The following is a 27,636-nucleotide window of genomic DNA, read 5'->3' on the forward strand; positions in this document are numbered from 1 at the left end:
GGTCTAGCATAGCATCAGCCAAGATTTGCGTGTTTTGAGCTGTATGTACTATTGGCTCAGTACGCCGGAAGGGGAGTGTGTTATACGTCCGGTTGTCTGTCCCTTTCGATGTTGTTTCGTGTTAGCTGGTAAGTGTGTTCCCTAAAAATAGGATATTTTTGATGTACATGTATGTCTGTGACACAATCCCTAACGGATATGCAGTGGCTGTGTGCTGTTGTACAGAAGTAACTGTGCTACAGAGTTTAGGCAGCACACTAAACTGCCCTCCGCAGCTAGTATTTTAGTAGAATAAGTATATGTTGGACAATTTCTGGTGCTATTAGACACCCATATTTGTTTTATTTTCGTATTTATTAGCACAGCTATGTAATGGTCGCACATAGACCATTTTTCCACTATTAATGTGATCTTTCATAAATAGTGTCACATGGCTGTGAGTCACAAGTGCAGCACATATATGCAGTGAGTTGCATGTGGTTGGAGGATCATCATTAGCTGATCTATATACACTATACACAACGCTGCTGTGGAGAGTAAAGCTACCAACACCAGGTGCTTTTCTAGTTTTCTCTAACGTCCTAAGTGGATGCTGGGGACTCCGTCAGGACCATGGGGAATAGCGGCTCCGCAGGAGACAGGGAATAGCGGCTCCGCAGGAGACAGGGCACAAAAATAAAGCTTTAGGATTAGGTGGTGTGTACTGGCTCCTCCCCCTATGACCCTCCTCCAAGCCTTAGTTAGGTTTTTGTGCCCGTCCGAGCAGGGTGCAATCTAGGTGGCTCTCCTAAAGAGCTGCTTAGAAAAAGTTTTTAGGTTTTTTATTTTCAGTGAGTCCTGCTGGCAACAGGCTCACTGCATCGAGGGACTTAGGGGAGAGAATTTCAACTCACTTGCGTGCAGGATGGATTGGATTCTTAGGCTACTGGACACCATTAGCTCCAGAGGGAGTCGGAACACAGGTCTCACCCTGGGGTTCGTCCCGGAGCCGCGCCGCCGACCCCCCTTACAGATGCTGAAGATTGAAGGTCCGGAAACAGGCGGCAGAAGGCTCTTCAGTCTTCATGAAGGTAGCGCACAGCACTGCAGCTGTGCGCCATTGTTGTCACACACTTCACACCAAGCGGTCACGGAGGGTGCAGGGCGCTGCTGGGGGCGCCCTGGGCAGCAATATTTAATACCTTTATGGCAAAAGAATACATCACATATAGCCATTGAGGCTATATGTATGTATTTAACCCATGCCAGATATCTAAAACTCCGGGAGAAAAGCCCGCCGAAATAGGGGGCGGGGCTTATTCTCCTCAGCACACAGCGCCATTTTCCTGCTCAGCTCCGCTGTGAGGAAGGCTCCCAGGACTCTCCCCTGCACTGCACTACAGAAACAGGGTAAAACAGAGAGGGGGGGGGCATTTTTTGGCGATATTTTGATATATTTAAACTGCTATAAGGAACAACACTTATATAAGGTTGTTCCCATATATATTATAGCGCTTGGGTGTGTGCTGGCAAACTCTCCCTCTGTCTCCCCAAAGGGCTAGTGGGGTCCTGTCTTCGATAATAAGATTTTACTTACCGATAAATCTATTTCTCGGAGTCCGTAGTGGATGCTGGGGTTCCTGAAAGGACCATGGGGAATAGCGGCTCCGCAGGAGACAGGGCACAAAAAGTAAAGCTTTTCCGATCAGGTGGTGTGCACTGGCTCCTCCCCCTATGACCCTCCTCCAGACTCCAGTTAGGTACTGTGCCCGGACGAGCGTACACAATAAGGGAGGATTTTGAATCCCGGGTAAGACTCATACCAGCCACACCAATCACACCGTACAACTTGTGATCTAAACCCAGTTAACAGTATGATAACAGCGGAGCCTCTGAAAGATGGCTTCCTTTAACAATAACCCGAATTAGTTAACAATAACTATGTACAACTTATGCAGATAATCCGCACTTGGGATGGGCGCCCAGCATCCACTACGGACTCCGAGAAATAGATTTATCGGTAAGTAAAATCTTATTTTCTCTATCGTCCTAGTGGATGCTGGGGTTCCTGAAAGGACCATGGGGATTATACCAAAGCTCCCAAACGGGCGGGAGAGTGCGGATGACTCTGCAGCACCGAATGAGAGAACTCCAGGTCCTCCTTAGCCAGAGTATCAAATTTGTAAAATTTTACAAACGTGTTCTCCCCTGACCACGTAGCTGCTCGGCAAAGTTGTAATGCCGAGACCCCTCGGGCAGCCGCCCAAGATGAGCCCACCTTCCTTGTGGAGTGGGCCTTTACAGATTTAGGCTGTGGCAAGCCTGCCACAGAATGTGCAAGTTGGATTGTGCTACAGATCCAACGAGCAATCGTCTGCTTAGACGCAGGAGCACCCATCTTGTTGGGTGCATACAATATAAACAACGAGTCAGATTTTCTGACTCCAGCTGTCCTTGCAATATATATTTTTAATGCTCTGACAACGTCCAGTAACTTGGAGTCCTCCAAGTCACTTGTAGCCGCAGGCACTACAATAGGCTGGTTCAGATGAAATGCTGACACCACCTTAGGGAGAAAATGCGGACGAGTTCGCAGTTCTGCCCTGTCCGAATGGAAAATCAGATATGGGCTTTTGTAAGATAAAGCTGCCAATTCTGACACTCTCCTGGCAGAAGCCAGGGCTAGAAGCATGGTCACTTTCCATGTGAGATATTTCAAATCCACCTTTTTTAGTGGTTCAAACCAATGAGATTTTAGGAAGTCCAAAACCACATTTAGATCCCACGGTGCCACTGGAGGCACCACAGGAGGCTGTATATGCAGCACTCCCTTAACAAAGGTCTGGACTTCAGGGACTGAAGCCAATTCTTTTTGAAAGAAAATCGACAGGGCCGAAATTTGAACCTTAATAGATCCCAATTTGAGACCCATTGACAATCCTGATTGCAGGAAATGTAGGAATCGACCCAGTTGAAATTCCTCCGTCGGAGCACTCCGATCTTCGCACCACGCAACATATTTTCGCCAAATTCGGTGATAATGTTGCACGGTTACTTCCTTCCTTGCTTTAATCAAAGTAGGAATGACTTCTTCCGGCATGCCTCTTTCCTTTAGGATCCGGCGTTCAACCGCCATGCCGTCAAACGCAGCCGCGGTAAGTCTTGAAACAGACAGGGACCCTGCTGAAGCAAGTCCCTCCTTAGAGGTAGAGGCCACGGATCTTCCGTGATCATCTCTTGAAGTTCCGGGTACCAAGTCCTCCTTGGCCAATCCGGAACCACTAGTATCGTTCTTACGCCTCTTTGCCGTATAATTCTCAATACTTTTGGTATGAGAGGCAGAGGAGGAAACACATACACCGACTGGTACACCCAAGGCGTTACCAGCGCGTCCACAGCTATTGCCTGCGGATCTCTTGACCTGGCGCAATACCTGTCCAGTTTTTTGTTGAGGCGAGACGCCATCATGTCCACCATTGGTCTTTCCCAACGGGTTACCAGCATGTGGAAGACTTCTGGATGAAGTCCCCACTCTCCCGGGTGAAGATCGTGTCTGCTGAGGAAGTCTGCTTCCCAGTTGTCCACTCCCGGGATGAACACTGCTGACAGTGCTATCACATGATTCTCTGCCCAGCGAAGAATCCTTGCAGCTTCTGCCATTGCCCTCCTGCTTCTTGTGCCGCCCTGTCTGTTCACATGGGCGACTGCCGTGATGTTGTCCGACTGGATCAATACCGGTTTTCCCTGAAGCAGAGGTTCTGCCTGGTTTAGAGCATTGTATATTGCTCTTAGTTCCAGAATGTTTATGTGAAGAGACGTTTCCAGGCTCGTCCATACTCCCTGGAAGTTTCTTCCTTGTGTGACTGCTCCCCAGCCTCTCAGGCTGGCGTCCGTGGTCACCAGGATCCAATCCTGTATGCCGAATCTGCGGCCCTCCAATAGATGAGCACTCTGCAACCACCACAGAAGAGACACCCTTGTCCTTGGAGACAGGGTTATCCGTAGGTGCATCTGAAGATGCGACCCTGACCATTTGTCCAACAGATCCCTTTGGAAAATTCTTGCGTGGAATCTGCCGAATGGAATCGCTTCGTAAGAAGCCACCATTTTTCCCAGGACTCTTGTGCATTGATGTACAGACACCTTTCCTGGTTTTAGGAGGTTCCTGACAAGCTCGGATAACTCCTTGGCTTTTTCCTCCGGGAGAAAAACCTTTTTCTGAACCGTGTCCAGAATCATCCCTAGGAACAGCAGACGAGTTGTCGGCATTAACTGGGATTTTGGAATATTCAGAATCCACCCGTGCTGTTTTAGCACTTCTTGAGACAGTGCTAATCCCATCTCTAGCTGTTCTCTGGACCTCGCCCTTATTAGGAGATCGTCCAAGTATGGGATAATTAATACGCCTTTTCTTCGAAGAAGAATCATCATCTCGGCCATTACCTTTGTAAAGATCCGAGGTGCCGTGGACAATCCGAACGGCAGCGTCTGAAACTGATAGTGACAGTTTTGTACAACGAACCTGAGGTACCCCTGGTGTGAGGGGTAAATTGGAACGTGGAGATACGCATCCTTGATGTCCAAGGATACCATAAAGTTCCCCTCTTCCAGGTTCGCTATCACTGCTCTGAGTGACTCCATTTTGAACTTGAACTTCTTTATGTACAGGTTCAAGGACTTCAGATTTAGAATAGGCCTTACCGAGCCATCCGGCTTCGGTACCACAAAAAGAGTGGAATAATACCCCTTCCCTTGTTGCAGAAGAGGTACCTTGACTATCACCTGCTGAGAGTACAGCTTGTGAATGGCTTCCAACACCGTCTCCCTTTCGGAGGGGGACGTTGGTAAAGCAGACCTCAGGAAACGGCGAGGTGGATCTGTCTCTAATTCCAACCTGTATCCCTGAGATATTATCTGCAGGATCCAGGGATCTACTTGCGAGTGAGCCCACTGCGCGCTGTAATTTTTGAGACGACCGCCCACCGTCCCCGAGTCCGCTTGAGAAGCCCCAGCGTCATGCTGAGGCTTTTGTAGAAGCCGGGGAGGGCTTCTGATCCTGGGAAGGAGCTGCGTGTTGCTGTCTCTTCCCTCGACCTTTGCCTCGTGGCAAATATGAATAGCCCTTTGCTCTCTTATTTTTAAAGGAACGAAAGGGCTGCGGTTGAAAAGTCGGTGCCTTTTTCTGTTGGGGAGTGACTTGAGGTAGAAAGGTGGATTTCCCGGCTGTAGCCGTGGCCACCAAATCTGATAGACCGACTCCAAATAACTCCTCCCCCTTATACGGCAAAACTTCCATATGCCGTTTTGAATCCGCATCGCCTGTCCACTGTCGCGTCCATAAAGCTCTTCTGGCCGAAATGGACATAGCACTTACCCGTGATGCCAGTGTGCATATATCCCTCTGTGCATCACGCATATAAAGAAATGCATCCTTTATTTGTTCTAACGACAGTAGAATATTGTCCCTGTCCAGGGTATCAATATTTTCAATCAGGGATTCTGACCAAACTACCCCCGCACTGCCCATCCAGGCAGTTGCTACAGCTGGTCGTAGTATAACACCTGCATGTGTGTATATACTTTTTTGGATATTTTCCATCCTCCTATCTGATGGATCTTTAAGTGCGGCCGTCTCAGGAGAGGGTAACGCCACTTGTTTAGATAAGCGTGTTAGCGCCTTGTCCACCCTAGGAGGTGTTTCCCAGCGCTCCCTAACCTCTGGCGGGAAAGGGTATAATGCCAATAATTTCTTTGAAATTATCAGCTTTTTATCAGGGGCAACCCACGCTTCATTACACACGTCATTTAGTTCTTCTGATTCAGGAAAAACTATAGGTAGTTTTTTCATACCCCACATAATACCCTGTTTAGTGGTACCTGTAGTATCAGCTAAATGTAACGCCTCCTTCATTGCCAAAATCATATAACGTGTGGCCCTACTGGAAAATACGGTTGATTCGTCACCGTCACCACTGGAGTCATCGCCTGTGTCTGGGTCTGTGTCGACCGACTGAGGCAAAGGGCGTTTCACAGCCCCTGACGGTGTTTGAGTCGCCTGGACAGGCACTAATTGATTGTCCGGCCGTCTCATGTCGTCAAACGACTGCTTTAGCGTGTTGACACTATCCCGTAGTTCCATAAATAAAGGCATCCATTCTGGTGTCGACCCCCTAGGAGGTGACATCCCCATATTTGGCAATTGCTCCGCCTCCACACCAATATCGTCCTCATACATGTCGACACACACGTACCGACACACAGCAGACACACAGGGAATGCTCCTAATGAAGACAGGACCCACTAGCCCTTTGGGGAGACAGAGGGAGAGTTTGCCAGCACACACCAAAAGCGCTATATATATATCAGGGATAGCCTTATAATAAGTGCTCCCCTATAGCTGCTTTGTTATATAAAAATATCGCCATAAATTTGCCCCCCCTCTCTGTTTTACCCTGTTTCTGTAGTGCAGTGCAGGGGAGAGACCTGGGAGCCGTCCTGACCAGCGGAGCTGTGAGAGGAAATGGCGCCGTGTGCTGAGGAGATAGGCCCCGCCCCTTTTCCGGCGGGCTCGTCTCCCGCTATTTTGAGAAATCAGGCAGGGGTTAAATATCTCCATATAGCCTCTAGGGCTATATGTGAGGTATTTTTAGCCTTTATAGGTACTCATTTTGCCTCCCAGGGCGCCCCCCTCCCAGCGCCCTGCACCCTCAGTGACTGCCGTGTGAAGTGTGCTGAGAGGAAAATGGCGCACAGCTGCAGTGCTGTGCGCTACCTTTAGAAGACTGCAGGAGTCTTCAGCCGCCGATTCTGGACCTCTTCTGTCTTCAGCATCTGCAAGGGGGCCGGCGGCGCGGCTCCGGTGACCATCCAGGCTGTACCTGTGATCGTCCCTCTGGAGCTTGATGTCCAGTAGCCAAGAAACCAATCCATCCTGCACGCAGGTGAGTTGACTCCTTCTCCCCTCAGTCCCTCGCTGCAGTGATCCTGTTGCCAGCAGGAATCACTGTAACATAAAAAACCTAGCTAAACTTTCTCTAAGCAGCTCTTTAGGAGAGCCACCTAGATTGCACCCTTCTCGGCCGGGCACAAAAATCTAACTGGAGTCTGGAGGAGGGTCATAGGGGGAGGAGCCAGTGCACACCACCTGATCGGAAAAGCTTTACTTTTTGTGCCCTGTCTCCTGCGGAGCCGCTATTCCCCATGGTCCTTTCAGGAACCCCAGCATCCACTAGGACGATAGAGAAAAGAGCATTCCCTGTGTGTCTGCTGTGTGTCGGTACGTGTGTGTCGACATGTATGAGGACGATGTTGGTGTGGAGGCAGAGCAATTGCCGATAATGGTGATGTCACCCCCCAGGGAGTCGACACCGGAATGGATGGCTTTGTTTATGGAATTACGTGATAATGTCAGCACATTACAAAAATCAGTTGACGACATGAGACGGCCGGCAAACCAGTTAGTACCTGCCCAGGCGTCTCAGACACCGTCAGGGTCTGTAAAGCGCCCTTTACCTCAGTCGGTCGACCCAGACACAGACACTGAATCTAGTGTCGACGGTGATGAAACAAACGTATTTTCAAGTAGGGCCACACGTTATATGATCACGGCAATGAAGGAGGCTTTGCATATCTCTGATACTGCAAGTACCACAAAAAGGGGTATTATGTGGGGGTGAAAAAACTACCTGTAGTTTTTCCTGAATCAGAGGAATTAAATGATGTATGTGATGAAGCGTGGGTTAACCCAGATAGAAAAGTGCTAATTTCAAAAAAGTTATTAGCATTATACCCTTTCCCGCCAGAGGTTAGGGCGCGCTGGGAAACACCCCCTAGGGTGGATAAGGCGCTCACACGCTTATCAAAACAAGTGGCGTTACCGTCTCCTGATACGGCCGCCCTCAGGGATCCAGCTGATAGGAGACTGGAAACTACCCTAAAAAGTATATACACACATACTGGTGTTATACTGCGACCAGCCATCGCCTCAGCCTGGATGTGCAGTGCTGGGGTCGTCTGGTTGGATTCCCTGACTGAAAATATTGATACCCTGGATAGGGACAGTATTTTATTGACTATAGAGCAATTAAAGGATGCTTTCCTTTATATGCGAGATGCTCAGAGAGATATTTGCACTCTGGCATCGAGAGTAAATGCGATGTCCATATCTGCCAGAAGGAGTTTATGGACGCGACAGTGGTCAGGTGATGCGGATTCCAAACGACATATTGCCGTATAAAGGGGAGGAATTATTTGGCGTCGGTCTATCGGATCTGGTGGCCACGGCAACTGCCGGAAAATCCACCTTTTTACCTCAGACCCCCTCCCAACAGAAAAAGACACCGTCTTTTCAGCCGCAGTCCTTTCGGTCCTTTAAGAACAAGCGGACAAAAGGACAGTCATATCTGCCTCGGGGCAGAGGAAGGGGTAAGAGAGGGCAGCAAGCAGCCCCTGCCCAGGAACAGAAGCCCTCTCAGGGTTCTGCAAAGCCCTCAGCATGACGCTGGGGCCTTACAAGCGGACTCAGGAGCGGTGGGGGGTCGACTCAAGAATTTCAGCGCACAGTGGGCTTGCTCACAGGTGGACCCCTGGATCCTGCAGGTAGTATCTCAGGGTTACAGGTTGGAATTCGAGAAGTCTCCCCCTCGCAGGTTCCTAAAGTCTGCTTTGCCAACGTCTCCCTCAGACAGGGCGACGGTATTGGAAGCCATTCACAAGCTGTTTTCTCAGCAGGTGATAGTCAAGGTACCCCTCCTACAACAGGGAAAGGGGTATTACTCCACGCTATTTGTGGTACCGAAGCCGGACGGCTCGGTAAGACCTATTCTAAATCTGAAATCTTTGAACCTGTACATACAAAAATTCAAGTTCAAGATGGAGTCACTCAGAGCAGTGATAGCGAATCTGGAAGAAGGGGACTTTATGGTGTCCCTGGACATAAAGGATGCTTACCTGCATGTCCCAATTTGCCCTTCACATCAAGGGTACCTCAGGTTCGTGGTGCAAAACTGTCATTATCAGTTTCAGACGCTGCCGTTTGGATTGTCCACGGCACCTCGGGTCTTTACCAAGGTAATGGCCGAAATGATGATTCTTCTGCGAAGAAGAGGCGTATTAATTATCCCTTACTTGGACGATCTCCTGATAAGGGCAAGGTCCAGAGAACAGCTGGAGGACGGAGTAGCACTAACCCGACTAGTGCTGCAACAACACGGGTGGATTCTGAATTTTCCAAAATCTCAGTTGACCCCGACGACACGTCTGCTGTTCCTGGGAATGATTCTGGACACGGTTCAGAAAAAGGTGTTTCTTCCGGAGGAGAAAGCCAGGGAGTTATCCGAACTTGTCAGGAACCTCCTAAAACCAGGGAAAGTGTCTGTGCATCAATGCACAAGAGTCCTGGGAAAGATGGTGGCTTCTTACGAAGCGATTCCATTCGGCAGATTCCACGCACGAACTTTTCAGTGGGATCTGCTGGACAAATGGTCCGGATCACATCTGCAGATGCATCAGCGGATAACCTTATCGCCACGGACAAGGGTGTCTCTTCTGTGGTGGTTGCAGAGTGCTCATCTGTTAGAGGGCCGCAGATTCGGCATACAGGACTGGGTCCTGGTGACCACGGATGCCAGTCTGAGAGGCTGGGGAACGGTCACACAGGGAAGAAACTTCCAGGGAGTATGGTCAAGCCTGGAGATGTCTCTTCACATAAATATACTGGAGCTAAGAGCGATTTACAATGCTCTAAGTCTGGCAAAACCCCTGCTTCAGGGTCAGCCGGTGTTGATCCAGTCGGACAACATCACGGCAGTCGCCCACGTAAACAGACAGGGCGGCACAAGAAGCAGGACAGCAATGGCAGAAGCTGCAAGGATTCTTCGCTGGGCGGAAGATCATGTGATAGCACTGTCAGCAGTATTCATTCCGGGAGTGGACAACTGGGAAGCAGACTTCCTCAGCAGACACGATCTACACCCGGGAGAGTGGGGACTTCATCCAGAAGTCTTCCACATGATTGTGAACCGTTGGGAAAAACCAATGGTGGATATGATGGCGTCCCGCCTCAACAAAAAACTGGACAGGTATTGCGCCAGGTCAAGAGACCCTCAGGCAATAGCTGTGGACGCTCTGGTAACACCGTGGGTGTTCCAGTCAGTGTATGTGTTCCCTCCTCTGCCTCTCATACCAAAAGTACTGAGAATTATACGGCAAAAGGGAGTAAGAACGATACTAGTGGCTCCGGATTGGCCAAGAAGAACTTGGTACCCGGAACTTCAAGAGATGCTCACGGAGGATCCGTGGCCTCTACCTCTAAGACGGGACCTGCTTCAGCAGGGACCGTGTCTATTCCAAGACTTACCGCGGCTGCGTTTGACGGCATGGCGGTTGAACGCCGAATTCTAAGGGAAAAAGGCATTCCGGAAGAGGTCATTCCTACACTGGTAAAAGCCAGGAAGGAGGTGACTGCACAACATTATCACCGCATTTGGAGGAAATATGTTGCGTGGTGTGAGGCCAGGAAGGCCCCCACGGAGGAATTTCAACTGGGTCGATTCCTACATTTCCTGCAAACAGGATTGTCTATGGGCCTCAAATTGGGGTCCATTAAGGTTCAAATTTCGGCCCTGTCGATTTTCTTCCAGAAAGAATTGGCTTCAGTTCCTGAAGTCCAGACTTTTGTAAAAGGAGTACTACATATACAGCCCCCGGTTGTGCCCCCAGTGGCACCGTGGGATCTTAATGTAGTCTTGGATTTTCTCAAATCCCATTGGTTTGAGCCGCTCAAATCGGTGGAGTTGAAGTATCTTACATGGAAAGTAACCATGCTACTGGCCCTGGCTTCAGCCAGGAGAGTATCAGAATTGGCGGCTTTATCATATAAGAGCCCATATCTGATTTTCCATACGGACAGGGCAGAACTGCGGACGCGTCCTCATTTTCTGCCTAAGGTGGTGTCAGCGTTTCACCTGAACCAGCCTATTGTGGTGCCTGCGGCTACTAACGATTTGGAGGATTCCAAGTTGTTGGACGTGGTCCGGGCATTGAAAATATATATTTCAAGAACGGCGGGAGTCAGAAACTCTGACTCACTGTTTATATTGTATGCACCCAACAAGATGGGTGCTCCTGCTTCTAAGCAGACGATTGCTCGTTGGATTTGTAGCACAATTCAACTTGCACATTCTGTGGCAGGCTTGCCACAACCTAAATCTGTCAAGGCCCATTCCACAAGGAAAGTGGGCTCATCCTGGGCGGCTGCCCGGGGGGTCTCGGCATTACAACTCTGCCGAGCTGCTACTTGGTCAGGGGCAAACACGTTTGCAAAATTCTACAAATTTGATACCCTGGCTGAGGAGGACCTTGAGTTCTCTCATTCGGTGCTGCAGAGTCATCCGCACTCTCCCGCCCGTTTGGGAGCTTTGGTATAATCCCCATGGTCCTGACGGAGTCCCCAGCATCCACTTAGGACGTTAGAGAAAATAAGAATTTACTTACCGATAATTCTATTTCTCGTAGTCCGTAGTGGATGCTGGGCGCCCATCCCAAGTGCGGATTGTCTGCAATACTTGTACATAGTTATTGTTACAAACAAATTCGGGTTGTTATTGTTGTGAGCCGTCTGTTCAGAGGCTCCTACGTTTGTCATACTGTTAACTGGGTTCAGATCACAAGTTATACGGTGTGATTGGTGTGGCTGGTATGAGTCTTACCCGGGATTCAATATCCTTCCTTATTGTGTACGCTCGTCCGGGCACAGTATCCTAACTGAGGCTTGGAGGAGGGTCATAGGGGGAGGAGCCAGTACACACCACCTAATCCTAAAGCTTTATTTTTGTGCCCTGTCTCCTGCGGAGCCGCTATTCCCTGTCTCCTGCGGAGCCGCTATTCCCCATGGTCCTGACGGAGTCCCCAGCATCCACTACGGACTACGAGAAATAGAATTATCGGTAAGTAAATTCTTATTTTTAGACCATAAGCTCTCACGAGCAGGGTCCTCTTCCTTCATGTCCCCCCCACCCCCCTTCCCCCCTTATATCATCATCTCCTCCCCGCAGCCTTCAACAGGACATAACCTTTGGGTTTGGCTGCCCTATTGCTTATTTTGGTATTATGACTGGTACTGCAATGTTTATAAACCTTGACCATGCTCTGTGATCTTTTGTACTGTGAGGCTGGGTACAGTATATTGGTAGTTGATTGGGCCCGATTCAGCATGGAACGCCGCATGCTGAAGCCCTTTTCCAGTGTGCGCATGCGTAGAAGCCGCACTGTGTGTGCGAACACAGTGGGATGTGACGGTATCTCACATGTGCGAACGGATTTTGAGTGGCTTCAATGCAGCGTTGGGGGGGTGGTGGCGCAGTCCGGACAACGCAGGCATGTCCGGACCGACTGCGGGATGGGGCGGGCCGCAGCGGCTGCTTGACATCACACGCAGCCACTGTGACCCAAAAGATGAAAGGTAGCCAGCTGCCTTCGCAGGCGGCTACCCTAATCATGCAAGCACTTTGCTGCTGAGCGGAGCGCTCGCATGTTAGCTTGGGGGGGCAGGACCCGGCATAGGGCGCAGCCTTGCCCTGTGCTGGGCGTACCCCCAGCTCATCAGTGTAAAGCAGGCATGTCCAAACTGCAGCCCTCCAGCTGTTGTGAAACTACATATCCCAGCATGCCCTGACACAGTTTTGATGTCAGAGAATGCTAAAGCTGTGTCAAGGCTTGCTGGGATGTATAGTTTCTCAACAGCTGGAGGGCCGCAGTTTGGACATGCCTGCTGTAAAGGGTAAACCCATGCTGAATCAGGCCCATTGTCGGGTGCGTACACCCCCAAAATGTCTGTGAACAATGTAGTTCATCGACATCAGATCAGCCCTGCAGCACAGCTCATGCTGATACATTCACATGTCTGGCTGTATATATGGCCAACCACCCCACGCCGACAATGACGTCACAGCCTGAGGGCAAATTCCAACGCCCATCTTGTGATGCTTGGCTAAATATATCTAGTGGCCAATGGGTAGTGTGCATGCTTGTCAAATCAACGCTTTGTCAGCAGATCCTGCTGCATAATGTGTACCAAGGCTGGACTGTCCATTCGGCACTTCTGGCAAATGCCAGAAGGAGAGATGGTCTGATGGACTGGTCCAGCCACACAGACCAGGGGCCGGCCAAGCAGCTCAGCTTTCCGGCGCTCTGCTCGGCCACCCGGCATACAGAAGAAAGGCCCCCATAACTCATGACCATGCCCCTTGTGTTATCAGGGCTGTTTTAGAACCCCAGTCGGTCCCTGGTGTGTACCTAGCCTAATTCACTTGTTTTATTGATTTGTTGATACCGTTTGTTTACGTCCTCAGTAAGGCACTGCGGACCCCATGTGGTGCCATAAAAAGAAAGGATAATAATAATAGTTATACATTTCAAATGACATTAAAACAAATAAATCTGTAAGATCTAACTGGCTGTGCTGCCACATTCATTACAGAAAATCCTGATACCTGTAATGTCGGAGAAAAATGCATCATTACTATGTTAACTAAAATAACTGTAAACATTTATTTGCAGAGAAAAAACAATAGTGGCATGGATTTGCCTTGCCAACAGCATTATGAGGGTGCCAGAAGATCCGTGGCGTGTAAGTGGAGCTTGGCAGAAGCTCAGCACAAACTGAATAGTTTGGCCCTTCATAATTCAGAATCTTTAGATCAAGAATGTGCCAAGGCCCAGACTGATGTGTCAGAATTGCAACGTAGCGAAGAAGAATGGAGGCGGAAAGAAGCCGCTCTGCCACTGGGTGAGAACTGGGGAATGTCTTCTTCTTCGGATGCCTTTAGTCAAGATGTATTTAATAAGGTACTGTAATATGTTATGCCGTGTTAAGTATGTCAGCTGTCTTTTAAAGGAAGGGCTGTCATTTGTCTGCAGCCTATCGCTATGTAGCGGTCACAGTCTGGATTTTCCTCAGGGATTCATAGTGGGACAAAACCGCAGTCTACTATAGTCACATGTCTTGGGTTTTTTTTCTCCTATGATAAAGTTCTTAGCTTTAAATAAGCCTTTCTGTATCTGTTGTTTTTCAACATCACCAAATAAGTATAAGAGCACATTGCTTGTCAATTGGCATTCTATTTACCAACCAGTGCCCACATCCTAACCGGTATCCGGACTCCAGGTCGACACACCTTAGGTCGACACCAATTGGTCGACACACCTTAGGTCGCCATGGACAAAAGGTCAACATGGACAAAATGTCGACAGGAACCAGGCCGACATGGAAAAAGGTCGATATGAGGTTTTCACAATTTTTTTCTTTTTTGGAACCTTTTCATACTTAACGATCCACGTGGACTACGATTGGAACGGTAATATGTGCCGAGCGAAGGCACCATGCCCAAAGCATGGCGCGCGAAGCGGTGCACTAATTGGGGTTCCCGGTCACTCTACGAAGAAAACAACACAAAAAAAACATTAAAAACCCATGTCGACCTTTCGTCCATGTCGACCTAAGGTGTGCCGACCTTTTTGTTGTCGACCTGGAGTCCCATACCCATCCTAACCAATAAGGAGTACTTTAAAAAGACCTCCTACTACAAGTAGTGTTTTTCCAGTAAACCTTCCTACTTGTATAACTGTAAGGGTTCCACGTCCATCCTTAATACAGTTCAAGAACTTACCAGTGATTGCTTGTAACACTTCACCTTGGCTGACCCAGTAGAAATTGAAACTAGTGTTAACTGTATGATTATGAACTATTGATGGCCTGATTGTTGTGATGACTATATTTGCCATCGATAAATAGACTTCAGTTGTGGATTTGGAGGGGGAGAGCGATGATCGCCCACGTAACACACCTTTTCCTCTACATGACCACAACCTCCCTTTCCACCCTGAGGCGGAGACAGGTGAGAGCTCAGCCCTGGGGAGGAGAGGGAGTAAAGAGAAGCTGATTATGTTACGAAGGGGGGGTGGGGGTGGGGGGGGGAGATCACGATGGTCAATGTCAGACATGGATTGTACATGCATGTCAAACCATTGGTGGTTTCTAGCTGATGTCTAAACCCTAGTTTAAACTATATAGTTGTTTGTGGGGTGTTGATGTAGCCCATTGGACAGCTGCAACAGCTTGTTCAATCAGCCATATTGTTAATTACAGTATCTGCTATTTGCATTTAGCTTTCAACCTGCTGTTGTCACACAGACTCAAAAACACATATTGTAGGCTGAGGTGCCCTAATAACCATTGCTAACCTAAACATTGATGCTGCTTGGTTTCAGTAGACTGAATCTGAGAGTCCCTTTTCCTAAACAATTTGGATAAGTAGACACTAGGCGATTCGGTCCAGAAGCGATACACCTAGTGTTTTCTCTCCCGGCCCAGGCTGCCGACAATGTGCATATACACTGTGCGAAATCACAAGCAGTATTGCACGGTGAGGTCATGCTGCGGCCGGGTCGTGCATGCAGCTTTTGGACTATAGTTCAACTTGAACCGCATGCACAGACGAGGGCGAGGGACGATAACAAAGCATGGGGACGCGCAGCGTTCATCGTCTGTAGTATACACACTAGGTGGGTAATAATGAGCGATATTGTTGACAATATTGTCTAGTGTGTTACGAACCTTTAGTCCTATAGCAGCTGCAAAGTGCCCATAAAGCTTTAGGTGCACATACACACTATGCAATATCGTATAGGATCCGGCTGATATCGGCCGGTTCTTAATATTGTATAGTGTGTATGCTATAGTGTAGGATGCGTGCTCCCGCGGGTCGTATGCTGCATCGCACGTCGGACATGCAAGTCCGACGTGCAATGTTGCTTACGAGGGCCATGTTTCCCTGGATCGAATCTGTATCGCAAGCTGCCTAACGCCTTTGGTGTGTACACATGGGGGTCATTCCGAGTTGATCGCTAGCTGCCGTTGTTCGCAGCGCGGCAATCAGGGTAAAAAACAGCTTTTCTGCGTATCCACCGCAATGAGCACACGCGTTGTACGGGTACAAAGCCTGTTGTTGTTTTGTACAGGTTCTAGCGAAGTTTTCAGTCGCACTGACGGCCGCAAGAAGATTGACAGGAAGGGGGCATTCCTGGGTATCAACTGACCGTTTTCAGGGAGGGTTTGCAAAAACGCAGGCGTGTCTGAAAAAGCGCAGGCGTGGCTTGGCGGGTATATGACGTCCACTCCGGACATGAATAGGCTGAAGTGATCGCAAGCGCTGAGTAGGTTCAGAGCTACTCTGAAACTGCACAAACTGTTTTTGCAGAGCTCGGCTGCACATGCGTTCGTACTTCTGCTAAGCTAAAATACACTCCCCAGTGGGCGGTGGCGTAGCTGCTAAAACTAGCTAGCAAGTGATCAACTCGAAATGACCCCCATGGTGAGATCCTTGCTATGCCCGATTTTGACTATGCGATTTCACTTGAACTCCCCCAGAGCCCAGATAGCACAGATAGTCAAAATCGTAGATAGTACAGATTTTGACTATACTTTGTACTAGATAGCACACTAGATAGTCAAGATTGACTTGCCTGCACAGCCTATCTATCCTTATGATACCGACTCCGCGGGAGCGCATATCGGGATCGAATCTGTATCGCAAGCTGTCTAATGGGGCACACATGGTACAATTATTGCATGCTATTTGATCTTTTTAGTTCAAATAGCATCGCATCTAATTCAAATATCAAAGTGTGTATTGTCCCTTGCGATGCAATGTACGCTCCCGTCTAGTCCATATCAAAACAAAATAGTATGTGCAGGCAGGTATTTTTGTACTACATACAGCACACATAGTACATTGTACTGTATTCAAAATTGGATGTAGTTCAAATCGCATGTAGTTCAGATAGCATACCCCACTTAGTCCAAATCGCATAGCACACATTGTATAGGCTGAAATCTCACCTAGCACAAATAGCACCGTGTGTGGGCCCCATAACACCTTGAGATATGCACTAACTTTTCATAAGATTTTGACTATATAGTCAAAATCTTACAGATTTATATCACCGTGTGTACACACCTTGACGGCTTTTACACACATGGCGGCTTTTCCCGTGCCGGTATTGTAATTAATAATGTAAAGTGTAGGGTGCATTCACACGGCACGGCCCCGGCACGGCTGACGGGTTGCCGCCGGAAATATCCACTGAAAAGTCCGGCTGCCAGGCTGGGGCCGTGCTGTCATTGTATGCAGTGAACCGTGTGTGTGAATGGGAGCTTTCACACACAACGGGTTTTTTTTCAAGCCGTGTCTGCTGCTGCGCATGCGCACAGCATTACACACGGCTCAAAGCCGTTGTGTGTGAAAGACTCTGCCGGATGACAAAATGCCGGACAAAGTTAGTCTGGCTTTTTGCCATCCGGGCAAAAATGCTGCGTGTGAAACAGCCCTTATACTCATGTACTTTAACACATTCTCAGAATACATTATAAAAAGAGGACAAAACCCCTTTTACAACTTCGGGAGTTTAGTGGACCTTTAGAACATATTCTATTATTTACTTGTACAGTAACTTTTGTTTATCATGTTTACTATATTTATTTGTATAAATTGCAGATCATATCAATAATTTACTGGAGGCAGCTGGGAGAATTGGCAGTGCTGAAAAATAGCATTTGCTATGCAAAACATGTGACAGCTGGAAAGCTAATAAGATGCCATTTTGTGATATGATAAATCCAAACCCGCTCATCTCTACCTAGTATACACCTCAGAGGAAGATGCACTAATATAAGAACTGAATCCCTATGCTAGACCTTGATAGATGTAATGCATTCATTATTCCTAAATATGACATGGAATTGTGTGTTTTCCATTCTTTCTATAGTACAGAGCTTTTAATTTTAAATTCATGGTGCTCACTTGGATGATAAGGCAAAGCTTCTCCCTTTATCTAACTTGTATGTTTTGTTTTTTTTCAACACAGAGTTTTATTAATCAGGTTAAAACCAGAGAGAATGAAGATGAATCTCAATCTTTTTTACAGAAGTATGAAACAAAAATTCGTCACTTTGGTATGTAGAATCCTCTTCTATTTCTGTATTCTTACCATATTGTCCTACGTTTTATTACAGATAAAAATAAGTTGTGATAGGAAATATTGTAATTTCCAATTTCATCTTTTATATATAGATCATTAAAATCATTTGTGCATTGCATCTGGAATCTCTAGACTACTTCTTGCAACGTAATGCTTCTAAAATACATTTGCCCTTTTTTTATTGAGTGATAAATTTCACTAGCCAATCAGCTCCTAACTGCCATGTTAGCTGCGAGGCTAATCTTCCTCGCTAGACGTCTGCAGATCTGCTCTGTCAGTCCCTCCATTGGTTACCAGTATTCTACCGTATTAAATATAAAATACTTTTACTGACATACAAGGCTATTAACCAAACTGCACCATCATACATCTCTTCACTCATCTCAAAATATCTCCCTACCCGACCTCTCCACACTGCACAAGATCTACATCTCTCATCCACACGCATTACTTGTTCACACTCAAAATTACAGGACTTTATCCGGGCTTCACCCACTCTGTGGAATGCCCTCCCATGCACAATAAGACTCGCCTCTAGTCTCCAAACCTTTAAACGTTCCCTGAAAACTCACCTCTTCAGACAAGCCTATCAAATTCCAGACCCACCCACATAACCTTCAGTGCTTCCCTATCTAATTACATCCTCTCTGTACAGTAAACATAACATCACATATTTTGTCTTTCTTTGCTCTCACACCCTCCTGACACTTAGCCAACATTGCTGGGTGATCATATCATACAACCCATTAAGAACCTAGCAATCTGGTGGACCATTATGCAATAGGTAGCATATATCCTTGTGTATCAATGCCTATTTCCCTATAGACTGTAAGCTTGCGAGCAGGGCCTTCCTACCTCTGTGGCTTTCTGTTTTTACCCAGTTTTGTTCTATTACTGTTGTTCTAATTGTAAAGTGCAACGGAATATGCTGCGCTATATAAGAAACTGTTAATAAATACAAAATAAATATATAATGTTACAGGCTGTGTTTGAAAAATGACAGGAACCGATTGTCTGGTTCAATTTATCACTCTCAGTGAAATCTATCACTCATTGATAAATAAGGGCAATAATTTCCTAAAATATTTCTATATCAAAGGCAAGCTCTGCTTATTATATTCAAATGCATGTAAGGTACATTTACACAAAAGCTATAAATATGGCTCTTTAGGCAGTAAAATGGCCATCAGTGAGCAGTGCTTTAAATATAAGAAAATCATGTTAAACAGGACAACATATTATACTGATAACAAGACTGCATGCATGCAGGAATGCTCTTCTTTAAGGCGGTAACATATATATCTGTTTTGTGGATTGTACTCCTTGGAATCCTAGGCTGGCACAATATTTTTCCCTGAATAACGCAGGCAATATGGATTTATCCTAACACTGTAACTGCTAAACTGTACAGTCACTTCCTGCAATAATATGATGGGAATTTAACTGAATGTGATACTTGGCTAGGAAAACCGACCAAAGGTCTGTTTGTTATATGCCTTTATTATCCTGTAGTTTATGGCCTTAGTTTTGCTGGTATCCATAAACAAAGTGTGAGTGACTGACTGCTGTGTGCCTCCCTGCCAGGAATGCTTAGCAGATGGAATGACAGCCAGTGCTTCCTGTCTGAGTACCCGGATCTTGTGTGTGAAGAAACTGCCAGATATCTCCTGCTGTGGTGTTACCATTTAGAAAGTGAGCAGGTATTATCACCATGCTATCACATATTATACTGCGCACTGCTAGCTACTCTTGCTCTCTACTGTTTTGTTAATTCACAAAAGTAGAGGGGGGAAAATATTACACTGTACTGTTAAGGGGAGGGGGGGGGTTATCAAAACATAGAGAAAGGTAAAACATGAATCAATCAGCGCCAAACTGTCATTTTGAAAGCCTTTAAAATGATAGTTAGAAGCTGATTGGTTAGTGCATTATACTTCTCCACTTTCTCTCTTCATGCTTTGATGAATACTCTTACAGTAAGTAAGAAAATGACAACTATATATTATATAAACTACAGTAAGTAATTAGTGGCAAGCTAAGCTGTTCTCATACAGGCTCGTTATTGCAGCACATGTGGCCTCTTCCAGTAATAATAAAAAAGCAAAATCAGATTATTATCAGGCATGTTGAAAGTTGACTTCTATTGCACTGTATGTAAATTGGAAGTGACTGTACGAATTGTAAGGGGGGGTCAAATTGGGCATTGCTCCCAAGCAGCAATATCGGACCATACATGGCCAGTTTACCATCTGACTCTGTGATTGTTTCTTTCCAACTTTGCAAAAGAAATGAGTCTAGCTAGGTGACTTTGTATGGTGGTGGCAGAGACACCCCTGTAAAGAAGTGTACCTACAGTAACCAAACTAAATCTGACAAGAAACAAAACAGTTGGTGCAAGTAAGGCTGACAAAAAAAAGTTAAAATTGACAGTACCATTTGTATGGCTATTGTGTGGGGCAATTACCTATAGAACCATAATCAGATCACCAGGGAACTTTGTGTGTGATACTGTATTGGTATATAACTCTCTGCCATGTATAATTGTTAGTTATTTTTTGGTTTTCTTTTCATCCTTCTTTGTATTTGCAGAAGAAAGCACTTATGGAGCAAGTTGCTCACCAAGCAGTTGTTATGCAGTTTATAATTGAAATGGCAACAAGCTGTAATGTGGATCCAAGAGGATGTTTTCGCTTGTTTTTCCAAAAAACCAAAGTAGGTACCTTTTTATATACAATGCTTTTATTTGACGATTCACCTGATGTTTATAAATGGGCAGTTTTCCACTGATGAAAAATAGATATACTTGGTAAGTTTAGGGGACACAAATAATGGTCTTGACAAACTTCTAGTAATAGTAATAGTGACTTGAAGCCCAGGTTCAATAACTCTTCCTCTGACCATCATATATGCAAGTCCTGCCAGGTGGCACATTCAACTGATAAAGGTTTTTGGCAAAGCAGTGTCACTGAAAACCTCTGGTTTCAGCACTGTGACCATACACTGCTCCTCCCAGTTACAAGTTTGGTTAAACGGAGCATTAAGGGGCAGATTTAACAAGAAGGGATATTCTTATCATCACTCGTTACCAATGATAAATGGTGCTCCAGCCAATCAGCTCCTAAGTGTCATGTGTTTGAAAAATTACAGTTAGTAGCTGATGTAGTGGCTGTAGCATCAATTTTAACAAGTGATAACTATAATATACCTCATTGTTAAATCTACCCCGAAGTGGTCTATTTACTAAACCTTGGATGGAGATAAAGTTGAGTGGAGATAAAGAACCATCCAATCAGCTCCTAACTGACATGTCACAGGCTGGGTTTGAAAATGACAGTTAGGAGCTGATTGGTTGGGACTTTATCTCCGTCCACTTAATTTCCATCTAAGGATTAATAAATAGACCCCACAGTGTCAATAATATAACTATAGTGTGGGTTCTGATTGGTGTCTTGTGCTTGGAGGTGTTGATGGATATGTAAAAATAAGATGGGTTAAAAATATTTTATTTAATAATGGGAAACGAATATCAATGAATTCCAAATCAACCTCAAAAGTTCTCAAGTCTAAAGTCGTACAAAGTATCTAGTAGTAGTATTAAAATGTTGCTATCCACTGTCAGGGTCAAGGTCTCAAAGTTGCTAGCAGCAGTACATAATGTGATGCTACCAGCTGTCAAGACTTTATGCTTGAGGCAGTCCATATACAGAGTGCGCTACTGAGCTACAGTTTATGGTTGAGAAAGTTTGTATAAGCTGCTGCTGATGTGCTCGAATAAGAATATCGGCAATAATCGATCAGAAGCACAAGCAGAAGTTTGGATTTATGGGGGGGAGAGCTACGATTCGGATCATTGATGATAAGGAAGCCTCTCCTCTAGTTGACAATTCACATTGCAGATATTCCCTGTATATACCTTTATGTATAGATTTCTTGATTGTCTTGATTGTAATTGATCGTCACCCTAAAGGGCCCTACACACTGGCGGACATGACTGCACGATATGAACGATCTCGTTCATTAATGAACGAGATAACGTTCATATCGTGCAGTGTGGAGGCTCCAGCGATGAACGATGCGCGGCCCCGCGCTCGTTCATCGCTGGTCCCCCGTCGGCTGTACATGCAGGCCAATATGGACAATCTCGTCCATATTTGCCTGCACTTCAATGCAGCTGGGTGACGGGGGGAGTGAAGAAACTTCACTCCCCCCGTCACTGCCCCCCCGCCGCCAGGTCGCCCGTTGGCTGTATCCACCGTCGGGCAGCTCGGCGGCGGATCGGCCAGTGTGTAGGGCCTATAAAGTTCTGCAGTAACCTAGGGAGCCGCATGAGTAGCACTCTTCAAAGGTCATCAGAGACCGAAGCCTGCAGTGATCTCTAGATGACACTGACCGTCGAGTTGGAATCAGATGGTATAGCCGGGACTCAGCTGAATCTGTAGCAGCAGCCATGGGATCACCGCCACCTATCACAATGCAGAATCAGCATTCACCACTTGAGACCGCCTGGGACTCTGGAGGGGAGGTTGCGGGACACAGGAATCGGACCTGTACCCCGGGTCCCTGCTGGTTAGCAACACCGTTGGATACGCTGTCGCTCACAGTAGTGTGAGCCGAGCAGATCCCACCTTGAGCTGTCCTGTCTCCTGATAACTAGGGCTGGTTTACCAGGACTCTGCTTATCAACTGTGCAGCAGCAACAGGTGTGTTACTGACTTGGCAGTGCCCAGAGCCTTCTGTAACCAGGGACCCTGTAACCACACAGGGTCTCTCCTCCTGAACAAAATGATTCCTGTGTTGGGGACCTGTAGTCCAATGCGTTTTGGATGCCCCAGTGACCTTTTAAAAAGAAAAAAAAAATGTAGCCAAGGATTCCAAAACTCTGCCATTACAGTCCAGTTTTCAAGATATCCATGATTGAACACAGGTGACTTAAATCAAATTGACTGAGTTACTAATCTGGACTCAAGCATAGATATCCTTAAAACCTGGACTATAATGGAAGAGTTTGGGAAACTCTGAGATAGGCAGATTAAACATTACAGTCCTGAACTTTCACTAGGCAGGCTCAGGGCCGTAAGCCACAAAGCAAATTTGATCTAGCTGGTTATTTGCCCAGTGCTAAATTAAACACCCAGTGAATGGGGGCTGGGTGTTCACAATTCACAACAAACGTAAGTGCAATACACAGTGGTAACAAACTCATTATTCATAGTATATTTGTGTCGTAATTTAAATAGCAATGCATGTGATTAATACTAAAGTGTTAACCATATTATTTAGAATGTGTTATTGATTACACGCTATCATTGGCAGGAAGAAGAAGAAGGGTATTTTGAAGCTTTTAAAAGTGAACTTGAAGCATTTAAATCAAGAGTTCGAATGCACATTGAGTCCCAAAGATATGAGGCTGCGATGGGGCAGAATATATCTTTTCTTGGACATATGGGTACACAGTGTTGTAATCAGCAGGTATGCTTTAGTATAAGCTCATATACTGTGTATTTAGACAACCATGGTGCACTATGCACTATTATAGTGTAAAAGAGCATCCTGTTTTCCCTCTGGTGCTAGGGGCAGAGCTCGCCCCCCACAGATCACTCAAGGACTCAAATCAAAAGAAATTCCAAAGGCTGCAAACAAAAGTAGATAAGCTCCTTCAGGACCACATTGCTTCCAGCATAACAAAGAGTGATATGGTCTGAGCTCCTTTATGTGGTGACCGCGTTCCCTCTTTGTGTCACTGTCCTGGAATAAATTTGTGCCTGGGGCACATACACTTTATACACACTTATCATGTTTATTTTCTGTTAAAACTGTCCAAATACATATTACTAATGTAAAGTGACTGTAATATACACACACCCTTCTCTAACATAATGGATGTCTCTGAAGCGTTCAGAAAACCTGTCAGAGAGCACATTGTTGGCACTGACAAGAAACTGCTGTGTAAATGCCTATTGCTGGGTGTCCCATATATGATATATTGTGGGTTTACCGCACAGGATAGATTTAATAATGGAATATGAAATTGATACTATAAGTACCAAAATACAATGTCCGCTTGGATCATATCAGCAGTATTTATTCATTCTCATTTGGGTTTATATCATGGCCGCAGCCTTTCATTAATTGAATGATTTCCCCTACTACTGTTATTGACAATCATTGTACTAGAGTACCCTTACAATATCAGTCCAAGTGACACTTCATTCACTTTGGCCACAGTGTTGCTTTTTTCTTTCTCTTTATCTATACATGGATACTTTCTAGTTACTTTGGTTTTATTGTATCTAGAATATCCCAGTCACCGAAAGCAGCCTTTTCCCGCATTTGCAACTGAATAGGTTTATCCATTCTCCATATCATTGTTATTTTTGAATTGGTTTTTCTCTTCCTTTCATAAACTATTAACAAATTTGATATATTATATTATCTATATGCTTATTTCTATCTAAAAATCTGTGCAAATTTGGACCTATTCTCTGGGATAGGATTTGACTACTACGCATTTATTCTCCCCTATCTCACATTTCTCTTTTTTCTATATTAAACTATTTTTCTGGACTCTCACCATTGATTCAGGGGTTTTTACCCCTGTCTAACATTTGCAGCAGATCCATTCTAAGTCTCTCCATTTGGTTCATTACTGTCACTATTCACACCTAATCTGTGAAATTCGTGAACTCTCATCAGTGATTCCAGAGCTAAAGATCATCTCCTATTTCTCTACTATCATACCACACTGGAAACGCCCGAATCCATCTGATCTTGGAAGCTAATCAGTGTTGGGCTGAGTCAGTACTCGAGTGGGAGACTCCTGAGGAAGACTCGGTATAGTAGAGCATATCTTGGATACAGTGACTGTAGTACTGGTCGCACAGGTTGAATAACTTCTATGAAAATGACCCCTTATTTATTTTGTCCCAAACACATCTGTGTTATTCATGACAGTTTAGGGGGTGCTACCACGGGCAAAATAAATCTGCACAAAAAAAGGGAAGAAAGAGGGTTCGGAATGCCCTAAAGTGGTGCACACAATCTTATATTAAAATATAACTTTTATTATTATATATAATAAAACCAGCGAATTTTAAGAAAAAAGGTAAGTAAGTGTAAATAAGATAGAAATTGTGATTAAAATTGAAAAAGCTGCGCACTAGACGTCATCCGTATAGTTCCTAAATTCTAATATTGGAACAATGAAGAGTGTCCTAGAGGTATATGCTTTCTCTATAACTGTATATCTGTTATTCTAAACTCCTAGAATAAGTGTCTCTATTTTTCAAGTCCCTCTCGGGATATGTACTCTGAGACCGTTATGGAAACAGGACTCCTATTTTCTTAATATATAATAGTAACAAAATGATATTAGTGCTCCAATGGTTTGCTGTGTTAAATAATAAACATAATGAAATGATCTTCCAACAATGTGTGTTATGTTTTTATTGTATCACTGGAATGATAACATAATTCTTAGGCTTCAATTGTACCACAGAGGCATCTGTATATTCTCAGTTCATTTGATACTGTGACATCCACCCGTGGCAAGATGGCGGCGGCTAGCACACCACCAGAGCCCACCAATAGACCTACAGCGGGAGCCACCAGCCAGATGACCACAGAAGCAGGGAACAACAAGGAGACACAGCCGCAGCAGCAGTACTGTCACGCTGGAAAGACCACATCCATCACCCAAAAGGCGTCTGAGCAGACAGGGGATCCGTGCTGCAGCCGATGAGGACAGCAACAAGATGGCGGCAGCCCGCGCCCAGCACGCCCCAAACACAGCAGCAGACAGGCGTATGTCGAGGAGAAGCCACTTGCAGGGGCCACACACGATCCTGGAGAACACAGCCGGGAGACAACCAAGATGCAGCACTCAGGTATGTATAATGTCCCCGAACAGCCGCAGAAGTTGGAGACGAGACACCAAGCCACAGTGTGAGAAGGCCCGGCTGCAGAGATATCTGTAAAACTGACAAAAGGCACCACACAGGATCCTTCCCCGGAGCTCCTGGTGATCAGCAGACAAAACACCACTGCAGAACCGAATCCAGGGGAGAAAACAGCTACAAAAACAGGATATATTCAAGGATATTTGCGGGAGAGCCAGCAAAAGCTCCCTTCACCTAGCTACTCCAGGCCACGCCCCCCCTTAATATTAGCATTATTAGTTCCATTGTTTCCTTTCCACTTATATATCCAACTACTGTTTGTTTTTATTTGTGATATCAATAAAAGTTAATTAATTTTATCAACTTCTTTCCTTATCTCAAATATTCTAATTAATATCATTTCAATTTAAGAGTGCACCCACAAAAGAGTCGTCTTTTCTACTTTCTGTTCTATGATGGTCTTTCCGAGTTGTTCGCTCGCTAGTTGCTTTTAGCAGCATTGCAAACGCTAGGCCGCCGCCGCCCTCTGGGAGTGTATCTTAGCTTAGCAGAATAGCGAACGAAAGATTAGCAGAACTGCTACTAAATAATTCCTGGCAGTTTAAGTAGCTCCAGACCTACCCCTAGATTGCGATCACCCCAGTCCGTTTAGTTCCTGGTTTGATGTCACAAACACGCCCTGCGTTTGGCCAGCCACTCCCCCGTTTCTCCAGCCACTCCTGCATTTTTACCTGGCACGCCTGCGTTTTTTAGCACACTCCCTGAAAACGGCCAGTTTCCGCCCAGAAACACCCACTTCCTGTCAATCACACTACGATCACTCGAGCGATGAAAAAACGTCGCTCGAGCTTGTGCAAATCTCCAAAGTTTTGTGTTAAATTACTGAACGCATGCGCGCTGCGTACCATGCGCATGCGCATTTTCCACCTAATCGCTCTGTTGCGAAAAACGGCAACGAGCGAACAACTCGGAATGACCACCTATGTCCCATATATGAGGCTATGAACCACGGTTTGTTCTTTCATGATAGCACTTATTTTAAATAAATTTTCTCAGTCAGATGTTTTTATTTTTGTTGCATTAACATGACCATGCTAATTTCCATTCTGGATGTTTCTTTCTCTGATCACAGGATATTCTACAGCGTCATCCAAGTACTGATATGAGTCGTTTTAAATCCATGGAGCAGATGGAGGAAGAGGACGGAAAGATGATGGATATGTTATAATGTCTAATGAAGCGCTGCAGCCAGTATTGCTACATGAACCTAGTATGGCTGTGTCCTTCTCAGTGACATTTACTACTACACAATGCTGCACTTTATTTATTGGTTTTAGTTTTTTCATTGGGTAATGTGCCCAGATGAGTTTGTGGTGTCTTACAGCGTGAACATATTGCTGCTATTTTCCATGTCAGACAGGAGAATGGAACTGAATGCAATGCTTCTGCCAATAGTAGTTTTGCCTTCAACCTTGCGCCTTGGTTTTTATGAGGAAAAGTATTAAAAACTTGAATAAAGAGAAAACCAGTACTATGTACCTAATTCCGACTGGCCCATTGCTCTGGAACATTGTTGTATTCTCTCTCCTTCATGATTGATTTTATTATTTTTCACAACAGAGGAAAGGAAATGTATATACTGTAGTAACCTCTTTTCTATCAAATAATCAATGCTGAAAATGTATCTTAAACGTTTACTTCTGAGATAAAAATCATTTGGATTGAA

General features: G+C 45.7%; 1 protein-coding gene and 1 pseudogene across 1 annotated transcript; both read left to right on the forward strand.

Annotated features, from left to right (window-relative positions):
* The first annotated feature begins 10 nt into the window (after positions 1-10).
* On the forward strand, positions 11-27,636 carry CDC37L1 (cell division cycle 37 like 1, HSP90 cochaperone). The gene is made up of 7 exons (XM_063913976.1): positions 11-128; positions 13,537-13,824; positions 17,902-17,989; positions 19,600-19,715; positions 20,605-20,727; positions 23,329-23,484; positions 27,043-27,636. Exons 2-7 carry the CDS (start codon positions 13,555-13,557, stop codon positions 27,136-27,138), a joined length of 849 nt encoding a protein of 282 aa, XP_063770046.1. The 5' UTR covers positions 11-128; positions 13,537-13,554; the 3' UTR covers positions 27,139-27,636.
* Positions 24,740-24,858, forward strand: LOC134934953 (5S ribosomal RNA; annotated as a pseudogene).

This window comes from Pseudophryne corroboree, chromosome 1 (genome assembly GCF_028390025.1).
Source record: "Pseudophryne corroboree isolate aPseCor3 chromosome 1, aPseCor3.hap2, whole genome shotgun sequence".
NCBI classification, from domain to species: Eukaryota; Metazoa; Chordata; class Amphibia; order Anura; family Myobatrachidae; genus Pseudophryne; species Pseudophryne corroboree.